Genomic DNA, 27,984 nt, shown 5'->3' with positions numbered 1-27,984 from the left:
ATAAATTAATTTATGAGTTCTGCATATTTAACAAAAGAAGTCTCATGTTCATTGTTAAATTAGCGTTAAAAGTTATATTTTAATGCGTCATGCCAAATTAACAATCGCGTTTTTCTGTCAAACAGCTTATGGGCCTCCGTCCAGCTCTGACTGCTGCTGACACACTGAACATTAGACATTAAACAGCCGGTGAAGCGCAGCAGCATTAAACTCTGTAACATCAAACCTCCTGTGATCGCAACAATGAGTCGCAGTTATAACGATGAGCTGCAGTATCTGGATAAGATCAGCAGTAACTGCTGGAGGATTAAGAAAGGGTTCGTTCCCAACATGCAGGTGAGACTTGTAGCTGTTAACGTGGCTAGCTGGTTAGCTCACCTAGCTCCACTCAACCACAGTTATCTACAGTCAGTCAGCACATGTTGGCTACTTGTTTAGACTCTAACCAGACTCCCTTTACAAAATACCACAATAATTAATTTAATGTTGTTACAAGAATCAATGAAATTATTTCAGAAATCAGCCGCAAACCAAAGTTCAACCAGCTGACGAAGCTCAATGATGCAACTATTAGCTATAAGATGTTAGCCGAATTAAAGGGTGGATCCTAATGATTACTGAAACATTAAAATAAATCAAAATATAATCTACAGTTTGGCCACACAGGCATCCTCAATAATAATTATACATTTTTTTCTAATCGAAATCAGTAGACTATAATGGATTTCTAAAATGATTTATATTGATATTGAGAGAATAAAACTGATGATTTTTAACATTTTAACATAAATATTTTGACAAGGACCCCATACTATTATTATTATTATTATTATAATAAACGTATTATTAAATAATAGAAACCTTTTTTTAATTCATGCTGTGTGGTGAAACCAAAGTTGTCCCACATTGAAAACATTGAAGTCAGGAACCACATCAGGTAGGAGATTATGATATTAATCAGCTCATTGGTCTCAATCAATAATAGCAAAACAATATGTTATTAATATCAGGACTAATATGGAAATGAAGCTTAATATTGCACCAATTAGATTAATCAATTACATGTGCATATGTGTTTGCGACAGGCTGTGTGGTAATTTGAATAGACACAAATCACTTTAGTAATGTGCAACATGTGAGCACAAAACTGAACTAATGGAGGTCTTCAAACTAGATTTGAACACATGGAACCTCTTAAAGAAATCAATATTTTTCTTTCTGTGCAGTTCTAAAAACTTGCACAACTTGCATATATTTTTCACATATGTTACTAATAATTTTCAGACATTTTTCACTTATATCTTTCACATATTTTACTGATCATTTTTTAAAACATAAGTGAAGCAGAGTTGCTCCTTTTTCCTTCTACATATTTTGACCATTAAAGTGAGATGTTATTCTAACTTTTATCGTATTGATTTATTGTTTTGAGTCTACATGAACATTAAAACAGATGTTTTCTTGCAGGTTGAGGGAACCTTCTACGTGAACGAACCTCTGGAGAAGCTGATGTTTGAGGAGCTTCGTAACGCGTGTCGAGGAGGAGGTCAGCTGCTGTTTGACTCTTTAACCCTCTGAAATCATCCCACATGTTTCACTTTATTTATTTATATACTTTGTCCTCCAGGTGTGGGAGGATTCCTTCCGGCCATGAAACAGATCGGGAACGTGGCGGCGCTGCCGGGGATCGTGCACGTGAGTCACTAACCCTAACTCTGACCCCTGAGTGATGACTAGCTCTTTATATGAGGTCATCAGTTGCTTTTATTGGACAGCAGAAGCTCCAGGTTGAACTTATTGTGTGTTAAAGCTCTGGGATGTTGACGTTGTGTGAAATATTCCCACAGCGGTCCATCGGTCTCCCAGATGTTCACTCCGGTTATGGATTTGCGATCGGAAACATGGCGGCCTTCGACATGAGCAACCCCGACGCCGTTGTGTCTCCAGGTACCAGATGAGACATTTCTAACTAACTCTAATTTATATTCATATTTTTATATTTCCAGAGTGTTTACGTTTACTGCAAACAACAAACTGCTGATAGCGATATATTTATGTATATTCATATCTTTGACTCTATAAAGTCTAAACATCCTCCAAGTCGTGATAAAACAGTTAAAAACGTGTCGTCGTTCCTGCAGGCGGCGTCGGTTTCGACATAAACTGCGGCGTCCGTCTGCTGAGGACGAACCTGGACGAGGGGGACGTCCAGCCGGTGAAGGAGCAGCTGGCCCAGTCGCTGTTCGACCACATCCCGGTGGGCGTCGGCTCCAAGGGGGTCATCCCCATGGGCGCCAAGTAAGGAGGGGTCCTCTGGGACCGGGTCTAGACCACAGCAACCACCTTACCTGTTTACCTGTGTGTTACCTGTGTGTTACCTCTGTGTGTTACCTGTGTGTGTGACGTGTGTGTGCTACCTGTTTGTGTTACCTGTGTGTGTGACCTGTGTGTTACCTGTTCCCTGTGTGTCTCCAGGGACCTGGAGGAGGCTCTGGAGATGGGGGTGGACTGGTCTCTCAGGGAGGGCTATGCCTGGGCCGAGGACAAGGAGCACTGCGAAGAGTACGGTAGGATGCTGCAGGCTGACCCCAACAAGGTGTCCTCCAAGGCCAAGAAGAGAGGCCTGCCGCAGGTATCCCATCAGCCCCGGGGGCTCTCCGCTTTATTTACACCAGACGTGTTCCGTCACGCTCCGTCTAGAAACAGAAAAACACTTTCTGATTCAACCAAGAGAACAGACAGAAACAGACTTTCTACTGGTCTCTAGCAGACTCCATGTTAATTTCTCTGCATTAATTAGTCTTCATTTAGCAGCTGTTAAACTGTCCAAACTTCACCTGCATGGTGTCAGTAAAATCAGCACCAACTGGGCTACAAGTCTGACTTCTCTTTTTGTTAATTTAACAACAGTATGAAGCTGCCAGGAACCTAAAATAGCAGAAATATGACACACATGAACAGTTCAAGGTTGTAAAAAAATACAGTTTTACTATTTATACACATAAAACCAGCAGAAAAATTTAATAAATTAAAGTATAAACCAGAGTATTGATACAAACGTCCTCCTCCGTGTCGTCCTGTTTGAATTGAAGCTGGGGACTCTGGGAGCAGGAAACCACTACGCTGAGATCCAGGTGGTGGACGAGATCTACAACGACTACGCCGCCAAGAAGATGGGCATCGACCACAAAGGTCAGGTGTGTGTGATGATCCACAGCGGCAGCAGAGGGCTCGGACACCAGGTGGCCACAGGTAGGAGGTCACACATCAACACGTTCATAAAGTTCATAAAGTTTTTATAAAGAGGCTCGTTCACAAACACAAAGTCTGGATCCACCAGAGTCCAGCCTCATTTTAGATCATTTTTACTGACTGTCTCTGTCTCACTGACTGAGGACATTCTGATCTCAAGGATTGAATAAAATAAAATAAATAAGAATATATATATAAATCACGGGTTCAATATCGTTATGTTTAAAGATTTGTGTTTAATTTCTGTAGAATAATCTAATTATATTATATAAAATAATAATTTAATAAATGTGATAATCAGAATCCTTCTAGAATAGAAATTGTAAATAAATTAATTTTTCTCTTAATTTGCTTCTTTATTTATTTCTTTGTATTAATTCCCTTATTTATTTACTTTTCTGTTTAATTTGACCTTTTATTTATTAATGTATTTTTTTATTAATTTTTAAATTAATATATTAATTTTTGCATTTATTTTTTATTTAACCATTTATTTCTGCAGTTATTTATTTGTTATATATATATATTTTTTTTTTAAATGTATGTTTTTTTTATTTATTTAATTATTTATGCACTTTTTTCATTTATTTTTACACCTATTTTTTATTTATTTTATATTTATTTTTAAATGTATTTATTTATTCCTGCACGTATTCCTTTTGCAATTCACCCCTTATTTATTTCAACGACTTTGCGTTAACGCGTTATCACTTTAACTTTGACAGCCTTAATATAAACATAGAGAAATTATAAGACAATATAAATAAGTATGTAAAAATATGTGCATTTTGCTATAATATAACAAATATGGAACAATATATATATATATATATATATATATATATATATATATATATATATATATATATATATATATATATATATATATATATGCTGATTACGTGTATTAAAATGCAAAAATAGTAAATAATTAAATAAGAATTGTTTTAAATGTACAGTATAAATAAAAGCAGCAATAAATCAGAGTATTGAAGATATACTAAATTATGGGGTTAAAGGTCACATAAAATAAAATGAATGATAAATAAATAAATATGTGTTGTCAGATGCTCTGGTTGCCATGGAGAAGGCGATGAAGAGGGACAAGATCACGGTGAACGACCGCCAGCTGGCGTGCGCCCGCATCACATCACAGGAAGGACAGGACTACCTGAAGGGCATGGCGGCGGCGGGAAACTACGCCTGGGTCAACCGCTCGTCCATGACCTTCCTCACCAGACAGGTAAACGCACGCACACCTGGAGCATCATCGGTCGCCACGGTGAACAATTGGGCGGAACTTTTAGAAAAGCACAACTTTCTTTACTCGAAGCTAACAGATTCTTATTTTTATTTTTCAGGCGTTCTCTAAAGTGTTCGCCACGACGCCGGACGACCTCGACATGCACGTCATCTACGACGTCTCTCACAACATCGCCAAAGTGGAGGAGCACATGGTGGACGGGAAGCAGAAAACGCTGCTGCTCCACCGTAAAGGATCCACCCGGGCGTTCCCGCCTCACCACCCCCTGATCCCCGTAGACTACCAGGTAAACCGCCACCACGACGACGACGACGACTCAACGCCGCGTCGTGTAGCGACGCTGTCGGACATTTTGAATCGACGGTTTCTCTCTTGTTGTTTCAGCTCACAGGTCAGCCGGTTCTGATCGGAGGGACGATGGGAACCTGCAGCTACGTCCTCACCGGGACAGAACAGGGCATGACGGAGACGTTCGGCACCACCTGTCACGGAGCGGTACCACATATTTATATTTATTAATTTATTTATTTATTTACAGGTTTCATTTCAAAATATCAGAGTTGAATATTTCAAATATTTTTTATAAATTTTTACATTTATCAATTTATTTTGGCATTTATTTTTATTTATATTTAAAAGTATATATTTATTTTTGCATATTAATACTGTTATCTCTGCACGATATTCCTTTTGCTTTTCACCCCTTATTTATTTCAGTGACTTTGCATTAACGTTATCACGCTACCTTTGACAGCCCTAATATAAACATAATATATAATATAATAATAAATATTATATTATATTATATATAAACAGAGAAATTATAAGAAAATAGAAATAAGTACGTAAACATACTGTATGTGCATTATGCTATTATATAACAATAAATAGAAATATTTCAACCCGAATACGCCAACACGCAAAATTTGCGTCATTCGCGGGAGTTGAAATATCTCAACTTAATAAAAAAAAAAAAACTTTCACCACATGATTATAATATAATGATTAATAATTATTAATATATAATTATTTCTTGACTTTCAGGGTCGCGCTATGTCTCGAGCAAAGTCCCGCAGGAACCTGGACTTCCAGGACGTCCTGGACAAACTGGCCGACCAGGGCATCGCCATCCGAGTGGCGTCGCCCAAACTGGTCATGGAGGAGGTGAAGAACACTATAAATATTAATGTTATTATTTGAATATTTAATACTTTGTTTGGCTTGTGGCAACAGTTGTCTGACATTACATGAACACATTTTAATCTAATTTGTGTGACTCAATTAAGTTTTTTCTTACATGGCACTAAACATCTTCCGTATATTTTTGTTTTCAGGCTCCAGAATCGTATAAAAACGTGACGGACGTTGTCAACACATGTCACGACGCTGGAATCAGTAAGAAGGCGATCAAACTACGACCGATTGCTGTGATTAAAGGCTGAAGCTGCACAACGCCACGTTTACAGACTCTTTACACTAAACAGGAAGGAAGTTAAAATCAGGGGACTTCTGTACGGGACTCTGGAAAAGCAGAAGATGTTCGCTTTTGTTTGTTTTGTAATGAAATTTATGTTAAAAAATAAGATTGAAAACTTAATTTCTAACCTGATTTTTTTGTTTTTGATGCCAAATCTGTGATCCAAATAAAGAGGATCACTCAAAACTGAATTTATTGTGATTTACTACGTTACTTACGTTACAGTCCACCTTCAATGTTCACAAGTGACGCCCAGAGATGACTCCTGATGTTAAAAATAAGAAATTCTTTATATGTTTTGTGTGTAAGAATCTGAAAAAAAGCTGTCAGATACATGTAGTGGAGTAGAAAGTAGCATGAAAATAAAAGTACCTCAAATTTGTACTTAAGTACATTATAGTACTGTACTACTACAGTACTACTACTACTACTGTACTTTATCCTGATTTACACATTCAAGTTTCCCCTTTTGTTTTTCCTAAAATCATAAAACATCTGACACATTTCAACACTTCCTGTTTTAGTTTCAAATTAAAAGAGATTGTTGACAAGACAGTCTCCTATGTGTGAGTTATTCTGTGTTTTTTTTATTCTGTCTGGATGTGATAGAAATCATAAAATTATGCCTGAAGGAAAGCTTTTAATGTGAAACCTCTGTACAGGAAGTGTTATTAACAGCAAAAGAGACAAACTGGGAATTAATGAGTGAATAAAAACAGCATTTTAGGTTGTGTATTTCTTTAAGAAATACTGTTTTCATTCACTAATTATTTCAAATCTATTATATTTTTTCTGTTCATTTTTAATCACTGTTGAGCTGTCAATGAACCATTTATTAAAGACTAATATTTACATTTATAAACGCAGGCTGGATGGCTTATTAGAAACCAATGATAATTTAAGTGCATAATAACTTAATAAAAAGGTTGAACACAACCTGGCAACCCAAATTATTACACACCCATAACTGAGCGATAACACATTTTTTAACCGCTAAAAAAAACAACTTAACACATAATATGGAAAGGAAGACTGTTAAACAGTAAATAAAACAGGAAGTGTGATATCTGATGATTAGTAAACACTTTATTGGTTCTAACAGATGTTCTAACAGAAGGTTTATCTCATATCAAAAAGAAAAAGAATCCAGATCTCAACACGTTTCACCATCAATGAACAAATTCATCCCTTTGGCATCTTAAACCTCCGTTCTCCTCATATTAACCTCAGGCTGCTGAAGATGAAATTAAATAAAAACAGGCTGAAATTAATCAATAAACTTTTATTTTGTAATATTTGCCACGTCCTTTGAAAACAACTGATTCTACTGTAGTGGGTGAATACTACGACGGTACAATGAAGAACACAATCATTGTGAGGGGATTACTACGGCGGCCTATTAGGGCCATTGTAGGTAAAAAAAAATAAAAAAATAATGGAGCCGGAGGAGGGGGTTAAAAAAAAAAATAGCTCAGATTTTCCGAGATTCAAGTCATAACTTTACGAGAAAAAATGGATATTTTCTGAATTTAAAGTGATAAATTTACGAAAAAAAAAACTCATTTATGAGAAAAAAATTTAATATTCTCTGAGTTTAAAGTGTAAATTACGAAAAAAAAAAAAACTAAAATTTACAAGAAAATACTTGACTATTTTCTGACCTTAAAGTGGTAAATTTAAGAAAAAAAAACCCTCAAATTTACAAGAAAATACTTGAATATTCTCTGAGATTATCTTGAAAATTCAGATTGTTTTCCTGGAATATTACCCCCGGCTCTGTACTCTTTATTTATTTTTGGCCTTAATACGCCGTCACAGATATCTGTCATTCAAGTTGATTGGATTTATATAAGTTAATAACAGGTGAATTAAGTGCAGATCCTGACTGTGTTTCGGTGCTTTAGTGTTTGTTTTACAGATTAGCAATTGTACGGAGTCCAAATTGTGCCAAAACTGAAGAGACTTCAGAAATAGTAGTTCAATATCTAGGGATAAATATACAGATTTCTTTGTGAGAGTGAGATGTTCAATCCACTGTGTGTGTTAAGGACAGATTTAGGATGTGGTTAGCCTAGCTTAGCAAAAAATAGTCCTAGCAGCCCCCCTAAAACCTCGAACTGTGTTTTTTATATTTGTTTGTGTAGAAATGAAACAAAGGAGACAAAGTATTACTAGTGAGAGATTTTTGAACACCATTTCCCCGTGCTTCCTGTCTTTATGCTAAGCTAAGCTAACCACATCCCGACTCCTGACTTTTGATGGAGCGAGACTAGCAGTTTCCCCTTGCTTTCAGTCTTTATGCTAAGTTAAGCTAACCATGTCCTGACTCCAGCTCTGTATTAAACACAGATCTTGAAACTGATATCCGTCCAAACACCTCATTCTCAATGAGCAAGTAAACTTGAAAAGATATTGGAAAGATATGGAATTGCTCCTCTAGCTAGGCTAGCAGTTTCCCCCCGCTGCCAGTCTTTGTGCTAAGCGAGGCTAACCACTTCCTGACTCCAGCTCTGTACTTGCAGTAACACACAGACTTGAGATTGATTTCCAATTCAACATCTCGCTCTCAGAAAGAATGTAAGATATTGAATTACTCCTCAAGCTAGGCAAGCAGTTCCCCCCCCCCCCCCGCTTCCAGTTTTTATGCTAAGCTAGGCTAAACCGATCTCTGTACTGGGAAGACTGCTAAAGACTTGTATTTTCAGACAATTTAAACAGAAAGCAAAGATAAGACAAAGTTTGCAAACAATTTTTCAACATTAGCTTAAACAAAAACTACTGTTTCTAATGTCAAAATTAAAGTTTAACTGATTTTTATACTCATTTTCCAGCTTTTTAAACATCAAGTTAATGTCACATTTTGGTTTTGTTGCCTCAGAACGAGTTTTTTTTAATAGATGCCATTATAAATTGTTCAGTAATCTTAAAACAGACCAATTTCATCTTGACGTTGCATTTTGAGAGATATTATTGTACTGTATGGCCACATTTAATTGAACACTTTTAGGCACTTTCTCTGGAGGTTTTTCCAAAGTTTCTGGGAGAAAATAAGAAATTTAAAGCTTTAAATCAGATAAAACATAACAAATAACACACTGAACATCACAATGATTTAAACAGTGGAAACAACAAAGAGGGGCGTCACAATATCCAAAGTCTTAAAGAACAAGCGTCTGTACAGAGTCAACGATTAACTATCAAACAGTTTTTACAAATGGATCTCGCCGCCTCGCTCTGATTGGTTACAGCTCCTTCACAGTATTGATCGCAGCGAAGCGTTTGCATAATCAATTTGTCGACCGATCGTCCTGAATTGTCACAAATGCTTGAATATAAAATTAAATGGAGCTGCTTCTGTACACGGGCAAATTCCTTTTGTTTTTACATGTGCTGTACATGAATGATGATCGAGTTTATGTGTTTTTTATGGAAGCTCATCACCGCCGAGAAAAGAAAAAAATAGAAAAATAAAATGTAAATAAAAATAAATAAAATATTTGACATTTTAAGTCAGAATTTGTGAGATTTATCAGGCCAAAATTATAAGTGAAACGGTTGACTTACTATGTCACAATTATCAATATTTTGAGATACTAAATAAAAAAATTATGAGACTTATCAAGTCAACAGTAAAACTTTAAATTTAAGTCAAATCATGATTCTAAATCAAAATATATCAAACATAACACTGACTTTTTAGTGGAAATTATGAGATTTTTTGGATCAAAATACTGAGAAATGGAGGCAAAAGTATGATAACTCATTTATCATGATAAATAAAAACACTCATGGAATTATCTAAAGCCAAAATTTAATTTACAATGTGAAAAGTTTGAGATACTCAAAAACTACGTATTAGGGCCATAGTAGGTGAAAAAAAAATATTATGCAACCGGTGTAGGGGGGTAATATTCTAAGAAAATACTTTCCGAGATTAAAGTGGTAAATTCACGAAAAAAAAATCTAATTTAGGAGGGAAAAAAAATTTAATATTTTATTATTATAAAGTTATACATTTGCGAGAAAAAACTCAGAAATTCTCTGAGACTGAAGACACAAATTTACAAGAAAAAGAAAACTCAGATTCTTTTTTTTTCAAGGCTCAATCGCTTTACTTCACAAGGTTGGACCAACGTCATCACGCCACAGACGCCGCTGCTTGCCGTGTATTACTCCTGCAATGGATGACCTCATCAAATTATATTTTGCAATCAGATTTAGCGATAAGGAAACACTGTTTATTTGATCCCAGAATCATCAGATTATCATCAACATCCTGACTTTGAAGAGACATTGAAGCCGTTCATTGGACCGATTCAGAAGAAAATATACTGATTTCAGTTTTTGTAAATTTGGGATTTTTTTCTTTTTAAATTTACCACTTTAATCTCAGAAAATAAAGTTTTTGTTTTTTCTCGTAAATTTAACACTTTAATATCAGAGAATAATGTTTTTTTCGTAAATTTAACACTTTGATTTCACAATATCCAAGTTTCTTTCACGTAAACTGTTTTGAGATTTTTTGTAAATTTAAAAGAAAAAACTCAACAACTTTAATCTCAGAGTTTGTTCTCTGAATATTACCCCTCACTCCCGGCTCCATAATTTTTTTATTATTTTTTTTTACCTAGAATGGCGCTAGTACACCGTCGTAGTGTAAAGTATGATAAGTTTCTCTTTTTAAATTTACAAGGTCAAACTTCTGAGATTTAATGTCAAAAGTTTGACTTACTCAGTCAGAAATACGATAAATAAAAATGATGATAAACAGAAACACTAGCAAGTCAAAACAATGAGATTCTAACAGAAAATCATGACTTTTGAAGTCACAACTATGTAATACTAAGTCAAAATCAAACTTCTTCATCTTTATAGAATGAGTATTTTTATCATTTCTAAATTTCAATCCTTTTTTTAAATTTTCTGGCAGAAATGATCTTCCATATATAGTTTCCAGATGGGAGTGAAGATTAAAAAAACTAAACCTAGGAACTTTATTTACATGTTTTAACATCTTATTCTCTTATTTACATTTTGTTCCTCCATTTCATGTTTTTCATTTCCATCTGAAATTAAAAATATTCGTCGTATTTCCTGGAAACTAAAATATTCCGTTGACTTCTAGCCGGTCTCAACACAAACTCACCATAAAGTGGCTTAAATATCTACATCCCATCAGGTAACAAATATAAAGAGTGGTTGACATGTTATTGGCTTTTCAATTTTCTGAATAAACCTGAAGATGCAGATGGAGTCGGGCTGTGAGAGCGTTTCACTTCAAACTTTAAATCCGTTCCTCAACACATGAAAAAAAAAAAAAGATCAATGCCACATTTTTAATAAAAATAAAACAATTCAGCCCAAATTTTTTTAGTCCATTCTGTGGCAGCAGCATCCAAAGAAAACCCTTAAATATAGTGTGGATTGAAATGTGAAGGTTGGACTAGAATAATAATAATAATAATAACCAGATGTTTTCATACATCACCCTCACATCTGTGTTTACCTCTAAAAGCCTTTGTCCTCTCGACTCCACAAAACGTCTTCCGACCTTCAGTCGAGCTCTTCAGTCCTCGTGGACAGCTCGTCTCTGGAGGGATCGTCTGTCCGCCGAGCTTCCGTCCACGTCCCGACTTCAGACAGACTTGGTTATGCGTTCACTCTTTATAAGTGCAAAAGCAGCTCCTATGCTAAGGTCCTTATTTTGTAGTTTAAGTGGCCTGTACGACCACTTCCTGTGAAGTGTCCAAAGTGAACTTCCAGTTTTATTTCCTACAGTTTGGCTCGCTGAAAGAACGCCTGCAGAGACAGAGGACAATCATCAGTTGATCAATAAACAAACTGAGAACCAATCAGGCTCATTATTGATTAGAATAAATACCTTAATGTAGTTTTTCAGGACTTTGATGTCCGGCTGCTGAAGCACTTGACAAAGTTCCTGTAATATCAAGTTAACAACATTAGAAACTGGAAAAAAAAAACACACGACTTGAGTGTTTTATCTGCATTTATATTTTTTATTCGGTAGCCACAATAAAATATAGGCAAAGTTATGAGTTTCAGCTTCTTTTTACGCTTTATTTTCACCCCAATCACAACGTTTTTGCATATTTTCTAACGAGGTACTGAAGGTTTTTAGTTTTATCTGTATATTCTTGTTATTTTTTTGGAAATTTTGCATAAATTTATGATTTTACTCTTGAGTTTTTTTCTTTGAATATTACCTCCTCTCCCCTGGCTTCATAATTTCTTTTTTCTTTTTTTTACCTACAATGGCCCTAATACGCCGTCGTAGTGTAAAGTATGAAAAGTTTGGCTTTTTAAATCACAATTATGAGATTTACAAGGTCAAACTTCTGAGATATTAAGTCAAAAGTTTGACTTACTCAGTCAGAAATATGATAAACAAAAATGATGATAAACAGAAACACTAGCGAGTCAAAATAATGAGAAAAATTATTTATTGACTTTTGAAGTCTCAATTATGTAATACTAAGTCAAATTTGTGAGAAACAAAATCAAATTTATGAGGAGTTCATCAGAACTTTAACTCTCATAATTTTTACTTAATGAGTATTTTTATAATTTCTAACTTTAAACATTTTATTTATTTTCTGGCAGAAATGATCTTCCATATTGAGTTTCCAGATAGGAATGAAGATAATTCACAGATTTCCACCTCAGTGAAAGAAATAACTTCTCATGTTAAAGGAAAAGTTTGAGGGTCGTCTCACCTGTGAGATTTCTGGAGACACCTGCAGCGACGGTAAATACTCCTGCTGCAGGAATTGGATGAACTCCGGCCCCTGAAACAAAACATTACACGGCTTAACAACAACTCCTCCATAAATCTAAGATATGTCTAAAATAATGAGCAATATTTTTAATCCGTTTTTACCCTTTTGAGATGAATCGTTTTCAGCGTGAGTGCACACTCTGACAGCGTCTGAAACACAAAGCACAGCGCTGCTGAACTCTGTTCAGACTCTAAAATCTGGTGTTTTGTGGCTGGAGTCTGGTATGGGAACTCACCAGGACGGTCTGAGCGTCTGAGAGGTCAAAGGTCGGTTTGAGAGGAGCCATGAAGCACGCAGGAACGATGTTTTTGTAGATGAAGTCGGGGAAACCCACCATGCCGTCTTTACCTCCTGGAGATTTCATTAGAACATATTAAGAACAAGGAATCAACCTGAACCCGTTTAGTTAACCAGCAGTTTTCTTCTTCTTCTCACCCCACAGCTCCACCAGTTTGGAGAGGATGATGAAGCAGGTCTTCTGAGCGATGGGGTCGGGGAAGTCCACGGCTCCCTGGATGATGGTGAACACCACTCGCTCGATGTTTTCTGCTCCTGAAAAACAACAACAACATTCACACCATCAAATAACTTCAACCTTTGGCAGCAAAGTTTGCCTGCAACTCTTATCAAGTCTTATCAAAAGAAAACTGAGTTAAAGGGCGGGTCCATTTAAATGTTTAACGTCCACTCAGCCGTTATCAGACAGCAGTGATGTAGGTTAGCACAGGAAGCTAATCAATAAGGTTATAATAATGTGAACGTTAGCAATAGCCGAGTCAACGTTAGCTGTGATCAGTTTGGAAATAACTGAAAGAAGTGGGGTTGTATGTATACTCCGTGTTCTGAGAGGTCAAATTACTGGTTTTGTGAATGGAGTCTGGTGGCTTTGAAGAAAAGGCAGAAAGGGCTGTCTGACGGCGAGGTAAAGGGCTGTCTGACGGCGAGGTAAAGGGCCGTCTGACGGCGAGGTAAAGGGCTGTGGATGGGAGCAGCAGAAAAACACACTGTACACTGTATTTAAAACATTTTCACCGCTTTACCTCGCCATCAGAGAGCCCTTTCTGACGGGGAGCTGAAGCCCTTATATCTTTGTCCTCAAAGCCACCAGACTCCATTCACAAAACCAGTAATTTTCCCTCTCAGAACAGGGGAGTAGCTAGTCTACTGCTGCATCCATCAGTTAGTTAGTTTGTGTAATTGTGTGGCTTTCTGATCTGAACTAACGTGGCGTCCGCAGCAGTGCGTTGCTTAGCTCCTTATCGGTGTATAACTCACCCTGGTTGGCCATCACCTCGTTCATCCCACTTCCTGTGACGGTCTGGATGAAGGTGAAGTAGCTCCTCCTCAGCATCTGCTTCTCCAGAGCCGCCGCCTGGTCGTTGTCCTCCGCCGGCCGGCCCAACACCTCGAAGATGGCGAGCACTAGCGGCATGAAGACCTGCTGCAGGAAGGGAGAAACCTGCCGCTGCAGCGGGAGGAAAAACAACATATTAACCAGCTGTAATAATCAGTTTAACGAAGGCGTAATTGAGTTTCTCTGCGTACCTTGAACTTGGCGGTGATCTGGCTGATGAGCGGGATGAACTCCTGCAGGTCTTTGGCCTCGCAGTCCTTCAGCATGTGCTCGGAGGCGGCGGGGACGAAGGGCAGCACCTCCTCCTCCATGCAGATGATCATGCGGTGCAGGAAGGAGCGGACCGAGCTGCGTAGCGTCCCCCGCTGGACGGGGCAGCTCAGCGCGGGCAGGAAGGTCTGTAGACAGTCCCTGTAGACCTCCGTGCAGCCGCAATGCTTCACCGTCTGCTTGTTACTGAACGCTTTGCTGGTCCGACTGCAAAACAAGAGACGAGACGGGACCATGAGGTCACAACCAAACTGAGAAAAATCACCTTCAGGTGCTGTAGAGAAACATTGAGGAGCCAAACAATGAAACATCTGGATCATAGCGGTCACCTGGCGAAGCCGACGGCGTGGCTCAGACAGTCGGCAATCACGGTCTGCCGATCCTCCTCTGTCTCCTGCGACAGCTTGGCAAGCAGAAGGCGGAAGGCGTCCATTAGCGGCAGCAGCAGGCTCCTCATCAGCGCCTGCTTCCTCTCCACGGGACTCTCTGCGTTCACGATCAGCACGCCCGCCGCCTCAAACATGAACAGCTGGTCGTCGCTGGTCAGCAGCGCCAGGAAGCCGTTCTCCTGGACAGGCAGTAGGAGAGGGAGACGGCGTCAGTGAGGTACATCAAATTATATTCACCAGGCTGCTTCCTGTCTGTGAATGATGATACTTACAGGAGGAGCGAGCTCCAGCAGGTCCTGGATCCGGGTCAGGATGTCCTCAACGAACGCATTCATGTGTTTACTGTCAACACAGAGAAGCACCGACGTCAACACAGAGAAGCACCGACGTCAACACAGTCAGGAGGACTGACGGACATTTAACAGAACATTTAGCAGCCTGGTCAAGATGTGCTTAATGTGGACAAGAGCTCCTCTAACTTTGGAGAAAATGTATGTTATTCGATATTCTGTTTTATTGTGAACATACATCTGAAATTCAATTTTCCAAGAAAGAAAAGTTACAAAAAAAATTTGTGTTTTAGGGGTGTCGCCATATACCGTTATTGACAATAACCTTGATATTTAAATCTGAATTAAGTATCAGCTGAGTGAAGCAGGACTCACTGCAGCGTCTTGATGAACCTGGAGAAGAGGTAGGCCACTCTGCTGCGGACCTTCGGGCTGTTGTGTCTCAGTCCTCTTTGGTCCAGAAACGCCATCTGACAGTGAACACAACACGCTCTCATTTAAACACCTTCAGCTACAACAGTCACGGTACAAAACTAAACATGTATATATGTATTTAACGCATCACTCACCAAGACATTAGGGATGTGTTGAGGCTCCACGAGGAAGAACTTATCGTATCTGACGACGGTTTCGAAGAACTCCAGAGACACGGAGCTGTGCTGGTAGCTGCTGACGCTGCAGGACACCAGCTGAGGGTTCAATAATAAAATACATTAATACTTGTCCCTGTTACCGTTTCCACGTGATGAAACATCCATCGGTAGAGTCATGTGACTGACCGTCCTCATCATGTCCTGCAGGGCGCTCGTCTTTGCCGTGTCTCCGTTGAAGTGAGCGCCGTGCGACGCCGGCAGAGCCTCGCCGAGCATGTAGAGCAGCCTGATGGCCACCTCCACCTCCATGAACGGAGCCGTCTGCCACGTCCTGAAACACAACTCTACGTCAACGTCTGGTGTCTGACTGGAGGGAAACCCAGCAGGATCTATGATTTACATCCTCCAGATCTCAGTAAACCTGTTCACATCATGAACGGCTCGAGCCCTTTTGTCTCCGGGCCCTTTTGGCCCTTTTGAGCCCTTTGTCCACTGTGCGGTGAGGTCCGGGCGGGGAGCCCTGTAAAGCTGCGGCAGCGAGCCACCTTCGCCCTGAGCCTTTCCAAGCCGACCTAGAGCCGGTGGCGGCGCACCGTCTCGTATGCGGGACTCTCCAGCCTGCCGTGTGTCGCTCACACCCTCCAGCTGGCTGTTAACGAGGGTCTTTTGACACAGAGAAGTACTCGTATCGGTACTCAGTATCGGCGAGTACCCAACTGTAAGTACTTGTACTCGGTCTGAAAAAAAGTGGTATCGGTGCATCCCTAGTTCCCAGGATTAAAAACCAGCAGGAATCTGTGATTTACATGTATGTATGACCTCAGGTCATCATGAACAGGTTTACTGAGTGCTTCCAGCATCAGAAACCCAGCGAGTTGAAACAACTTCTAGTTCAGCTTAGGGCACTTTCACAAGCCAACATTTAGTCTGTTTAAATCAAACTGTTGCGGGTCGTTTGGGCGGTTGTGAACGCAGTAATCATACTCTGGTGCAGACCAGAACCACCGGGCTGAGACCGCTTGTGAGTTTTAAATTGTTATGTTTTGTTTTATGTCTGCGACCGTGTAACTGTGCTGCTGCCTATCTTGGCCACGACACTCTTGAAAAACAGGTTTTTAATCTCAAGCTCCTGACTTCCCCATCGCCTCTAGTTGATGACTGGACCCAGACATACCGTCTTTTTTCTTCTAGGTAGATAGGTAGATAGGTAGATAGGTAGATAGGTAGATAGGTGTCTCACTGCATGGTGTTGGTGAAGACCCGTCGGACGGCCTCCAGCAGCAGTTCAGGAGAAACCTGAGCCAGACGGTCCAACAGCATCTTCAGCTGCTTCCTGTACTCCACGAACATCGCCTCGTCTTCACCCTGACGGACAAACAACCATCGTGTTCTCAGAGTTTAACAGATAAACAGAGAATATAACGAACATCGCCTCGTCTTCAACCTGACGAACAAATAATCAGAAACCAACAACCAGAGGATCTGATGATGTTTCATGTTCTCGTAGTTTAACTGTCGACAGAGAATAAAAACTAACTCACCTCGTTTTCAAAGTTGTACTCGTCGTCATACGTCAGTTTCTTCATGACAGCCAGCATGATGGCCTGCAGGTGAAACGGCAGAAGTATTCATTATTTCAAACCTCAAACTAGACGATCAAATATGTGACAGCTTCGTTAATAATCAAAGACTCACTTCGATGCTGGTTTTCTGCTGGTCGGTCAGTTGAGGAAGCTACAAAATAAAACAAAAACACATGAATTCTCTGACTAAAGCTTTATTTTTATCATGAAGAATATGATACGGCACCAACAAGATATTGATCTATTATATTTATATTTATGTGTGACAAAACTGCTGTTTCCAAGATTAAAAATTAATTTTTAATTGCAACTTTCAGGCAAATAAACCAAATTTAAATAAAATTAAGGGCTCAAAAATATGGAAATTTCCAAAATTTGGAAAAAATCTATATTTCCATGAGAACTCATCTCTGCTGAAGAAGACAGTGTGTCACTATCAAAAGCTCCAGAACAGCTACTAAATGGACCCTTTGGTTTGTTTTCTATCAAATAAGATTAAAAAGGCAGCAACTGAGAAACTAGAATCAGGAAATCTTTAACATTTCTGCTTTAAAATCATTATAAAACTAGTTTAGTCTGATATTTCCTGAATATTCACAGACCTACACGCCTCATAATATTCCCGGACTCTGATTGGTCCAGGCGCAGTGTCGCAGCATCCTCACCTGTTTGAGGACGTGCAGGTATTCGTAGCAGAAGCCGACGATGTTGGCGGAGATGTCGTCGTCCTCGTGCACCAGCAGCTGCAGCAGCAGCGGCACTTTGCTCTCCACGGCCTGCAGCGTCGCCGCCGTGTCCTTCACGTTGCCGCTCTTGGCCAGTTTGGTCCAGCTGAGCACCAGACTCTGACCCATCCCGTTCACCAGCCGAGAGAACTTGGCCAGGAAGTCCACGTCCTCCTCCTGACGGGGACAGGAAGTGGAAAATAAAAACACATCCAGGAAGTGAGCAGGAAAAAGGGCCAGACCTCTGGGTGTGAAAATAAACCTGAAGCTCTTATCTTTCATATCGGCACTGACCTACAAAAACCAACAACAAACCGACCAGAGTTTGACTTTCTGTGCAGCAGAGAGTGTTTTAACACAATGAGCAGCGTTTCCCTGAGATCAACTGGTACACATTTTAATAAAATAATAGCTAACAAGTACGATAAACAAGCTGGCTCACATCCTGTCCTCCTCTGCATCGCCTCGGCCGCCACGATGACGCCGTTTGTCTCTTTAAAGAACTTAAATATTTCTGACTGCTCTGGATTTTTCTCTGGTTCTTAGAAGAGCGTCTTACTGCAACTTCTCCACTACAACTGAAGAGAATAATGATTTAGTCTATGAAAGATAAACAACTATGAAATGATAAACTAACAGAAATAAAAGCACAACATTCAGAAACAACACCTATACTCTACATGATTAAGGGACATCATCATCAACCTTAAAGGTCCCATATCGTGCTCATTTTCAGGTTCATACTAGTATTTTGTGTTTCTAATAGAACATGTTTACATGCTGTAATGTTCAAAAAACACATTATTTTCCTCGTACCATCTGCCTGAATATACCTGTATTTACCCTCTGTCTGAAACGCTCCGTTTTAGTGCATTTCAACGGAATTGCGTTGCTAGGCAACAGCTTGAGTCCATGTTTACTCCCTGTCAGCTGATGTTATTTACATACACTGCAGCAGGAAATAAACTGGGACACATTTAGAATGTTTACGTTTAAAACCGTGTAATGGTCTAAATATTGTATATTTGTGACATCACAAATGGACAGAAATTTTAACGTCTTCTTTCAAACGCACAATTTCTGAATACGGGCTGTGTGTATTTCTCCGTATATTGAGCGTTTTGATAGTTAAACAGTATTTATAAAGCACTTAAACCTGCTTTATAATGTAAAATACATGAAAATCGCACTTTTTACAATATGGGACCTTTAAATGTCAAGTTTATCTCTTAATATCTACATATTTATTTATTATAAAGAACGAATGAAATCAATAATTCATCTTATGTCAATATAATGGTTGGGGAAACAATGATGGGATGTTTTCTGAAATAGATGAGTAGAAAATTTAAAGAAAGGTAATTAAGAAAATAAACAAAGACATAATCAAAAAATATGTAATATGTCCTCACCAAAAAAATTTAGTTTTCAACAATCTTTTCTTTTGTCATAATATGAAAATTCTTTCAGAAATTTGTATTTTCGCCTAATTACTCAAATGTGCACCTACTGTATCTACTGTACTTTTACATTTTTGTCCAGCTTTCAAAATGATTTTTGTCAAGTCAGTAAACCTAAAGTTTACTTATTGTAATGTTGGAAGAAGAAAGTAACTATTTTTGTTAATATCACAAAAACATGCATTTTTGTAGAAATGGTTATGAATTTGAAAGAGAATGACACGACAAAAATAACTATTTAGAGAAATTCCTGTTAAAATGCACGTCTGATAAAGATGATGTGAACAACGCTTGCTTGATGAAAAATAATCTAAATAAGAAAATATATAAACCTGTAAATACTGTAGAAACACTGCTGTAACAATACTTTTCACGTTATGACAAGATATTTTCATGTACTGTCACGTCTCATTCATTAGGAAACTTTCTAGTTATTATTACACAACACCAACTTATTTCAAGAAGTATTCTTATTCATATCATTCTGGCATTTATATAACACACTTAATAGATCCCACTCAGCATTTTGTATTAATTTATTTACACTGTGGTCATTTGTTATATATTGCATATCTTAATGCAAATATTTGTACATATTTCTTATATTCTCACTTCTTATTTTTAATTTTGTTACTTATATATTGGGTTTATATTGTACTATTATGTACCAGATTCACGTTACAAACTTCTTTATTTCTATTTTCTTACATTTCTTTATGTTTATATTAGAGCTTATAGTTTATATAAGAACTGTAACGCCACAATTTCCCCCCACGGATCAATAAAGTGATTCTGATTATCTCATTATTTATCTCTTCTAGCGATATATTTAAAATAAAGCAGTCGAACCTGCTCGACGTTGAAGAACCCGGCCGACTGCAGGACCTGGCACAGAGACTCCACCAGCTTGGTTTTATCCACGGGGTCCATCCCTTTGTTGACTATTTCAAACAGGCAGTCGCAGGCCTCCTCTCGGAGCTCCTCCACCGACATCTGGCTCAGCAGCAGGTTCACGAACCTGAAGAATTATACAGAAAACTATTATAGTAAAAATACTGTTATTATAACGATGAATCAGCAGCAGGTTCACAAACCTGGAGACACAGAAATAAACATAGAAAACTATTACAGTAAATGAAAACAATGATTTCTGTGACTGACCGGTCGTTGGCGATGAGGTTGAGGTCGATCCAGGACACAAAGGCTCCGACCACCTCCAGACACTGACAGGTGAGCTCTGGGTGGGTCTGCTGGTACGTCTGCAGGATCTGGAACCAGGACTCCACCAGGTTGGGGATGCACTGCTCCCGCATGCCGTCTTTGATTAACATGTTTCTACGCGTCTCCTGAAGGAAACATTCAACACCCGTTAACCACCAGAAGAGCCTCTGAGCTAACGGCAAAACAATAAAATCACAGAGAGCGCCTTACGTCAGGCATGTGCAGGATGTCTCGGTCCACCACCTCGGCGTCGATGGCCATCAGCGTCCTCAGGTAGATGTCGACGCCGTGGGGGTTCAGACCCACCAGAGACAGGATGTCGAAAAAGAACTTGGGCCACAGAGTCAGGTACTCCATGACGAAGGTGAGAGCGAACACCTGGGCCGCCTTGTTCCTGATGAACGGCTTCTCAGGGTGGGCGTGCATCAGCTGCAGGCAACCGGCAGGGACAAGAAAACCCATCAGCACATTCTCAGGTACACAAACAATATTTTATTCTGTGTACAGTTATTTGATATTTTAGTTCAAATATATAGAATTAAAAGCAACCATGTTTAGCTTTTTTTCTGAATACATAGAAGCAGATAAACTGGAGCAATAATGTTTATTATCTTTTATTTTCCTCTCTCTTTTTTCTTATTTATTGTCTTATTGATGTATTTATTTAATGCCATTTGGTTCATCTTGTTTTTACTTTTAGGAGACGTCTTTAAAAGGAAGTTCTCCTGCAGTTTTTAATGTAAACTAGGGCTGTCAAATTTAACGATACATTGTGTATTATGCAAACACTTTACCTTACATTTTATTAAGAAACTAATATTTTTATTGCACCACAGATAGAGCACATCTTTTTTAGTGAAAAACAAATCAAACAATCTTAAATAAGGTTATCATAAATCATAAATAATAAATAAATAAACTAGCAACAGTGTGTGAGTCTTTTCTGTGATAAAATCCTATATCGTCCCATCCGATGAGGTTTCCAACCAAATTTAGAATTTCTTTTTTATGTTTTCTAGAAAATACTCAAAATAAAACCCTGAATGTTTGTTTACATCCACTCCTGTTGTGGGAATATTAGTATAATATATACTAGGGCTGTCAAGGTTAACGCGATAACGCCTTAATGCAAATTCGTTTTAACGCCAATCACTTCTTTAAAGCATTAACGCAACTTGTGATTTTTAGGTTGTAGTGGGATCAGTTTTAAAGCTAGAGTGAAGATAATAATAAATATATACATACATTTGCATAAAGCTGCATATTTTCCACTCCCATGTTGATAAGAGTATTAAATACTTGACAAATCTCCCTTTAAGGTACATTTTGAACAGATGAAAAATGTGAGATTAATCGTGATTAACTATTTTAAATCGATTGACAGCCCTAGTTCATATGCATTATTATAAGCTGCTCATGTGTTTGTATCAATGTAGTGCAGTAAAAAGTACAGTATTTCTCTCTGACATGGAGCGCAGTACAAGTGTAGAAAGTATCAGAACATTTAAACGAGGTACAGCTCTAGAAAGTAAAAGTACATGATGTGGTGTAGTCAGGGTCTGAAATTAACTTTTTTCACTTCCTCCCACTGTGGTAGGTAAGTATTGTTTTTGTTTGCCACTAAGATGTTTAATCTGCGAAACGAAGGAATATCATTTTAGATCTGATGTCATTCAATGTTCGATATTCTTTACATAAAAAACATTATATACATGGTAAATTACAGTGTTTAAATTACACCGTGGAGGGAGGGGTACTGTACACAGTACTGTACTGTACATTGTTATTGTCATCTATAGTGGTTATTTGCATAAAAACACACAATTCAAATGATTATGATTATTTAAATATTTGCTTTGATTAAAAGAAAATCTTGGCAAGCTGCTTAGAGCTAGTGTTATGAAGTTAAACAGGTCATAATTCTCTATTTTATATTGATGTGAAAACATCTCCTACAAATAACTGGATTTATTCAAGTTTCCCATCGAAAACTTCATTTTACAAGATTACATTTGAACACCTCATGATAACTTTGTAATTTATCTTTGCCCAATAGTAATTTTTCCTGAGCAGACAGTGAACGTCTCATAATAATAACTGGATGGCACCTCCGTTAACTTTAGCAGCTCCGTTATTTATCCAATCAGGACTGTGCTGCTAACAGCTGCTAACAGCTAACGTTATTAACTCTTCTGCTGATTTCAACACAGGTTTGTTGTTCACAGCATCGCTCTATCAGGGAAATAATAGGGTACATCCCTTCAGGTGTAGTAACGGCACGTTATTGAGCGTTTTTTTTCTCTCTCTGCCAGGGCCCCGGTCCCAAACAAACTGAGACATGATACAGCGTGCAAATGCATCATTGTGCAGCATAACTGTTGGAACGCATCAATAAGAGGAATCGGTAGTCAAGAAGTCATGAGATGCCAAAAAAGCAGACAACTCAGGGCTCTAGACTAACTTTTCCACTGCTAGCACTGGTGCTACCAACTTTCTCAGTTGGTAGCACAAGCACATGATTTGGTCGCACCCTTTTTTGGGGTTACAGCATGGTATTAATCAATGACCTTGCATGCTAATATATAGTTGTATTAATTTAGCATTTGGTCGAAAAACAAGATTTTGCATAGGGCCCCCAAAAGGTTAGGACCAGCCCTGCTAGCTGCTCCTAAAGTTAGAGGAGCTGCTGGAGAAGCTGTTGTCATGAGTGTGTGTGTGTGTGTGTGTGTGTGTGTGTGTGTGTGTGTGTGTGTGTGTGTGTGTGTGTGTGTGTGTGTGTGTGTACGCGCGGGACGGATCGGGCGCATACACTGTGTATGCCTGTGTGTGTTTATGTTGTCACGGAGGTTTAATAATAACGGTGCGCTACACAAAACATGCAGTCATTTTCATCATCGAAAGTTTCCACAGAACAGAGGAGAGTGCAGGAGAGGAGAGAGAGGCTGCGCCAGTGAGGAACAAAAAGCACTGCTTTCATCTGCAATATCCAACGCTCTTACCGTGTTACCAAAATAGTAATGATCACTCATTCACAAAATGCGACTAGGTCAAAATTTTACTCGCACACTCCCAAAAAAAGGTTGCATATGCGATCATTTTGGTCGCAGTCTAGAGCCCTGCAACTACGGTTCTCTATTTCCATCACTAGTGTTTTCCCTGCCTGCCAAAGTGGCGGGTGTCCTGATGATTTCACCCGCCACTGCCAACAATTTACCCACATTTAGCGGATGGCGGGTGCTAATTTCAGACCCTGAGTGTAGTACATGATGTGGTGTGGTACATGATGTGGTGTAGTACATGATGTGGTGTGGTACATGATGTGGTGTGGTACATGATGTGGTGTGGTACATGATGTGACGTGGTACATGATGTGGTCTGGTACATGATGTGGTGTGGTACCTGACACTGGAGCCACTTCATCAGAGTCTCTCTGATGAGCTGCTGCTGAGCTGAACTCAGACCAGCATGTCTGCAACACAAACAACAGTAAACATGATCAGATACGAATCCTTGTTTCTACAGAGAAGATGAAGAACCACCCCCCTCCTCCTCCTCCTCCTCCTCCTCCTCCTCCTCCTCCTCCTCCTCCTCCTCCTCCTCCTCCTCCTCATCCTCCTCATCCTCCTCATCCTCACCTGAACTTTATCTGATGCTCCAACACTTGGAAGCAGAAGAACTTCACATGATCGTCACTGGAATAAAACACAGATAAAATATGTTTAAACACATCTGAAAGTATAAGAGGATGAAATCATTATTCTAAAACCTGAGTTGTTTCACTCACTTGTAGATCCCTTTAGCGAGAGCTTCTGCACAAACCTCCCAGGCATCCTGAGACTCCTTCAGCTGCTCAAAGTAGGCCATGGCCTGAACAAATACACACATCAACGATACAGTTTACTGTCAAACCATCAATATGTAACTGCTATGTGCTATGACTATGTTTAGATGCACAAAATATTATGTTCTGGCACTTATTCCTAAAAAGACAATATTCCTACTAATCTGTTTACATGTCTAATGAAAATGAATATTCCACTTATATTCCTGTTTACATGCAGCCATTCATACTGTGAATAACGTAAACAACCCTCCATGAGATACGTCCCGTGGCTATGCTCTGTTTGTTTGTGGATGAGAGGTCAAAATGTAGAGGAATATCTGTATACGTGTGGACGAGGCCTTAAAGATCAGAACTGTGCCATCCACTGCCAGATTAACCCTGTATAACGGTATAATGAAGCGGCGTCCTACCCTCTGCCTGTAGCGGGCCTGTATTACGTATAACGGTATAATAAAGCAGCGTCCTACCCTCTGCCTGTAGCGGGCCTGTATTACGTAGAACGGTATAATAAAGCGGGGTCCTACCCTCTGCCTGTAGCGGGCGTCGGCGTTCGGGTTAAGCCCCAGCAGGGCCTGCTCGTCCATGACTGCAGCGACAGACTGGCAGGCCATTCGTGGGTTAGCTTTCCTCCGAGGCGGGTTCACTCCTCTCTGCTGATGGCGGCCAGGTTTCTCTCATCTGGAAACAGGAAGTGGAATAAATATACTGAGTCAATCAAAATATGCTTAAAACGAGCATAAAAAATGTCATCATGAATAATAACTACAGGATAAATAATTAAATAATATAGCAACATTGTGCGAGATGAAAACCAAGACGGCGACGGACAAAAACCAAGACTTTTGATTTTGGTTTTGATGCAAGACTTACAGAGAGACAGAGTATTCTCACAGTGTGGTATTAGTACTTTTATTGCAGTTAAGGATCTGAATACTTCCTCCACTGATAGTAAAACACTTTAGTGCACAATCTATATTTTTACAGTGGTGGAAGGCTTAAGTAAAAGTTGTAATACTACAGTGTAGAAATACTCTGTTCCTGCAACCAAAATGTTACATAAGTAAAGTATTGGCATCAAAATATACTTAAAGCACAAAAAGTAAAAGTACTCATCATGCAGAAATGCTCATTTCAGAATAGTATATGTTATTATAATTACTCAGTTACTAGTGGTGGAATGTAACTAGGTACATTTACTAAAGTACTGGTACATTTTGCTGATAATACTTACATTCTTTTACTAATGTTTTGATGCAGGACTTTTACTTGTAACAGAGTATTTTCACAGTGTGGTATTAGTACTTCAATCCTATTAGTAAAGGATCTGAATACTTCCTCCACCACTGTATAATAGTAAAACACTGACAGGGAACGTTTTAGTACACAATCAATACTTTTACACATACATACTTTAACTGCAGTAAGGTTTTGAATGCAGGACGTTTACTTGTAGTGGAATATTTTCACAGTGTGGTATTAGTATTTCTATTTAAGTAAAGGATGTAAATACTTCCTCCACCACTGTATAATAGTAAAATACTGACAGGGAACATTTTACTGCAACATCTATTACAACTTTAACTACATGTAGCTGATAATACTTACATACTTGTACATAAGTAAGGTTTTGAATGCAGGACTTTTACTTGTACTGGAGTATTTTGACAGAGTGGTATTAGTACTTTTACTGCAGTAAAAGGATCTGAATACTTCCTCCACCACTCCTGATAACAGTCAGGTGAATAACACAGCTGATGGCCTCTTGCCACCTGATTGCGTGACATCCAGGTGAGCTGACTGATATAAAGGAGTTAGTGAACAATATCTGGTGTGTGTTGATGCCAGAAATGCCTTAAATATGACGAATGAACAGTGACAGCTCTGTTGACTTTAACCTGCATTGTATTGTGTATTAATGGAGGATGGAGAGGATGAACAACCTGACAGCTCATCTTCTCCACATGATGCAACACAACGTCAACACCTCCAGCCTCCATGTTCACTCATTTAAAACCAGCCAGTAACATCAATATAAACACGTGTACAGAACATTTAAGAGGTTCAATAGCGACAGATCAGACCAGAGTAGTGTGTGTGTGTGATGGTCAGACCACTCCTCACAAAGTTGACCCCGCAGTGCTACATGCTACATGCTAACAACTTAGTATACAGAGGAGCTGCTAGCTCCAGCTAGCGTTAGCCTGCTAGCTTCTGAGCTAGACTCCTCGCTGTAGTATTTAGGCACTTTAACACTTTAACACACAATAAAACCTCAGTTATCATCTGGGTGCTTCTATTAACATCCAGACTGACACTCTGTGATGAATAAAAGCAGTTTAAAAGTGTTATTTTAATTATTGTTGATCACGCTCCGGTAGCTCAATCACATCACCGCTGTGTGAAAACAATCTACCGTTAACCGTTTATTATTATTTATTATTATTTATCATCGAGCTGAAACACCATAAAACTAACAGCACGTTGTGTCAAACTCACCTTAATTAAACCTTAATTAATTGGCGTCTTTACTCCCCCGTCAGCTCATCGTGGAGCCGCAGAGAAACATCCAGAAATCAGTGGCACGTCGGTTGGACTCACACGACAGTAGAGCAGGAGCAGCGGTGCGGCGGCGTGTCCACTCCGGTTACATCCGGCTCACACCGGAAGAGATTCACACCGGAAGAGCTTCACTCTTACGTCGACGTAAAAATATAAATATGAATTATTAAATACTATATTTGTTTTATATTTCAACCATAGTTGTATTATATGTGATATATGGCGTGTTATTCACGTTATTTATGACTCTATTCATGACGACATGTGTTTGCTATTTGTTAGCTGCTAATGTTGGCTTCAGATTCGTAGGAAAGTTAAAGATCAGATTATTATTGTTAACTCCATTTTAGACATTGAAGTAAAAGCCTTAACTCTATTTAAAACGCTTTGTCACCCTTTGTAAAACCTTAAACTATACATTATATATTTACAGTTTATAATACACACTGTGCTTTAACATGTAGGTATCATACATCCATAAACCCTGCACGCTGTGTATACAGTATATAGACATGTATACATACATATACTTCATGTATATAAAGTAACACTGCACACTGAGGGACCAATAAAGGACAATCTTATCTTAAACAACAACAATTAAATTGTAAACAATAAAATTGTAAACAACATACATGTCCCTATAAAAATATACATTAATTTAATAAATGACACAGCTGTATATTTTTTAATTAAAATTCATTGATGTAGAAAAAAAAAGAGTAGATTGATGTTATTATTATTATTATTATTATTATTGTTATTATTATTATTATTATTCAGTGGGTTTAATTTTCCCTCTTATTTCATCTGCAACATGTCTACCTTTTTTCTAGTCTAGACAAGGGTATATTTGATCCTAAATACAATCTACTTACTTTATGTTGTTGATGTTTGTATGACAAT

At 38.7% G+C, this 27,984-nt stretch overlaps 2 protein-coding genes across 2 annotated transcripts; one reads left to right on the top strand and one right to left on the bottom strand.

Moving 5' to 3' along the window:
- Positions 1-30: 30 nt before the first annotated feature.
- rtcb (RNA 2',3'-cyclic phosphate and 5'-OH ligase) lies at positions 31-6,712 on the top strand. The gene is made up of 12 exons (XM_074625659.1): positions 31-336; positions 1,468-1,546; positions 1,628-1,695; positions 1,848-1,947; positions 2,142-2,298; positions 2,476-2,632; positions 3,093-3,252; positions 4,320-4,495; positions 4,614-4,802; positions 4,901-5,011; positions 5,561-5,680; positions 5,851-6,712. Exons 1-12 carry the CDS (start codon positions 244-246, stop codon positions 5,956-5,958), a joined length of 1,518 nt encoding a protein of 505 aa, XP_074481760.1. The 5' UTR covers positions 31-243; the 3' UTR covers positions 5,959-6,712.
- A 347-nt stretch (positions 6,713-7,059) lies between these two features.
- Positions 7,060-27,185, bottom strand: xpot (exportin, tRNA (nuclear export receptor for tRNAs)). Its single transcript, XM_074625640.1, has 25 exons — positions 27,016-27,185; positions 25,044-25,197; positions 24,460-24,542; positions 24,311-24,367; positions 24,075-24,144; positions 20,886-21,104; positions 20,616-20,800; positions 20,304-20,472; positions 17,935-18,171; positions 17,382-17,420; positions 17,228-17,290; positions 16,927-17,051; positions 15,873-16,017; positions 15,663-15,782; positions 15,469-15,563; positions 15,076-15,145; positions 14,744-14,982; positions 14,336-14,621; positions 14,066-14,255; positions 13,226-13,342; positions 13,026-13,141; positions 12,892-12,939; positions 12,728-12,799; positions 11,875-11,931; positions 7,060-11,792 (listed from the first exon to the last, which is right to left on the bottom strand). The coding sequence occupies exons 2-25, from the start codon at positions 25,128-25,130 to the stop codon at positions 11,766-11,768; spliced, it is 2,916 nt and encodes a 971-aa protein (XP_074481741.1). The 5' UTR covers positions 25,131-25,197; positions 27,016-27,185; the 3' UTR covers positions 7,060-11,765.
- Positions 27,186-27,984: the final 799 nt, after the last annotated feature.

Source organism: Sebastes fasciatus, chromosome 23 (genome assembly GCF_043250625.1).
Source record: "Sebastes fasciatus isolate fSebFas1 chromosome 23, fSebFas1.pri, whole genome shotgun sequence".
Classification (NCBI taxonomy): domain Eukaryota; kingdom Metazoa; phylum Chordata; class Actinopteri; order Perciformes; family Sebastidae; genus Sebastes; species Sebastes fasciatus.
This window is presented reverse-complemented; position numbering and strand designations above follow the sequence as displayed.